We start from the raw sequence: 1,558 nt of genomic DNA on the forward strand, positions 1-1,558 counted from the left end.
ATAAATTTTATTTTCATTCTAAGACGTAGTATCACTACCATTGGTTCTTGTATTACACCTAGAAAAGGACATTAAATTGTTTGAAATGAATTGTTGTATATTGTTGTCGTTCAAACAGGTATAATAAAACGTTATCTTTCCATGTTGATGTTTCTATATCATGTGATACTATAAAATTCTGTTGTTATCATCAACACCTGATTTAAGTCGTCATCTGAATCGCCTCCTGTGGCAACCTCTCACATAGCTGTCAGACAGTATACAATACAACAACCAAATGAAAGGAGTCAATCATCTGCTTCTTGAGCAATACCTGATAAATGAACCCTTTTTCAATTTAAGTGACGGGTAGGTGATTCACAGTGAAATTCTCATATTTCAGTCGTCGGTTCGCTCAGATTCTTCTGGATGTCAACAGTTACTGGCAGTTGTTGAAAGATGATCTGAGAGAGTATTCTGACATAAGCAAGATTAAACCTAGCCCTCAACGTCCCTTTGTCACTATTTGCCATCTCTTTACAGATGCATGCATCGTCAAACTAGCTATTATATTTAAAATCTAGTTCATAAGGTGGAATTAGACAGAAATGCAACCAAGCTAACTCTTGGGAATCACGTTAAACTACAAAAACCTCTTCAATTTACGATACTAAAAGATAATGTTAACTTTTTTTTGTAGATAAAATTGACTGTGATTTGTAATAACAGACAATCCATCAAAACATACTATAATTCATCACAACTGAATATTATATACTTTTATATTCAGGCGAACAACCCCCACACACAAACTGATATTTAACAAGAGAATAATATCTTTCAAATCCATCAAAACAGGGATAGTTGGACTTGGATATGAGCTACGGACCAGATTAAGTTTGAATAACGAACTACGAACAATATCCAACCCCATACGATCTGAGTACATTACCTGACCTTCAATGTAAATGAATGATTTAGGTAATAAAGACAATATCAGTTTTAAAAACTCAGTATCAAGTATTTTCTTGAATATTTTATCAGAGATATCCGATGCTATCAGACCCCGTCATCAACTTATCTCCTCTAAAATAACGTATCACAGTTGTTGTTGTACTGAACTGTACAAAATTAATCATCAATAATTAACGTGCTAATGACACAAAACAACCACTCCCTGTTCTCATTGGTTATAGACATCGAAAAATGTGCTTTCTCAGCTGTGACAAGTCTCAATTCTATAAGACCTTTTTCACAATTTAAAATTTATATCTAGTTCCCCATGTGCTTTAAACGAATACTACGTCTAAAATTGAAGAATTTAAACTTGGACAATAAGACCATATATTCATCAGTAGATATACCTGGTGTCATAAATAACATAACAGGATCCTTATATAATCCGATAAATCCAAAAAACAATTAAAAAAGCAATTAACTATTGAAAAACGCTTAATATTATGATTAAGCGTTTTTCAATAATTACTAAGTTTTATGAATTTTCCAATTTTCCTGGGATTCTGTTGTAACTTTATGACACCAGGTAAGTTCCCTGATGAATATTACTCATATTGACCAT

The 1,558-nt window shown here is 32.5% G+C and overlaps 1 protein-coding gene across 1 annotated transcript in view; it reads right to left on the bottom strand.

The window, feature by feature from the left end:
• Positions 1-18: 18 nt before the first annotated feature.
• Positions 19-1,558, bottom strand: part of LOTGIDRAFT_239707 (hypothetical protein) — a gene marked incomplete at both ends in the record, with an annotated part of 12,408 nt that continues 10,868 nt past the window's right edge. The window contains 2 exons of the mRNA XM_009067749.1: positions 19-58; positions 932-936. Coding sequence (XP_009065997.1) covers positions 19-58; positions 932-936 — 45 coding nt within the window. The remainder of the gene's footprint in view (positions 59-931; positions 937-1,558) is intronic.

Source organism: Lottia gigantea (genome assembly GCF_000327385.1).
Source record: "Lottia gigantea unplaced genomic scaffold LOTGIsca_851, whole genome shotgun sequence".
Classification (NCBI taxonomy): domain Eukaryota; kingdom Metazoa; phylum Mollusca; class Gastropoda; family Lottiidae; genus Lottia; species Lottia gigantea.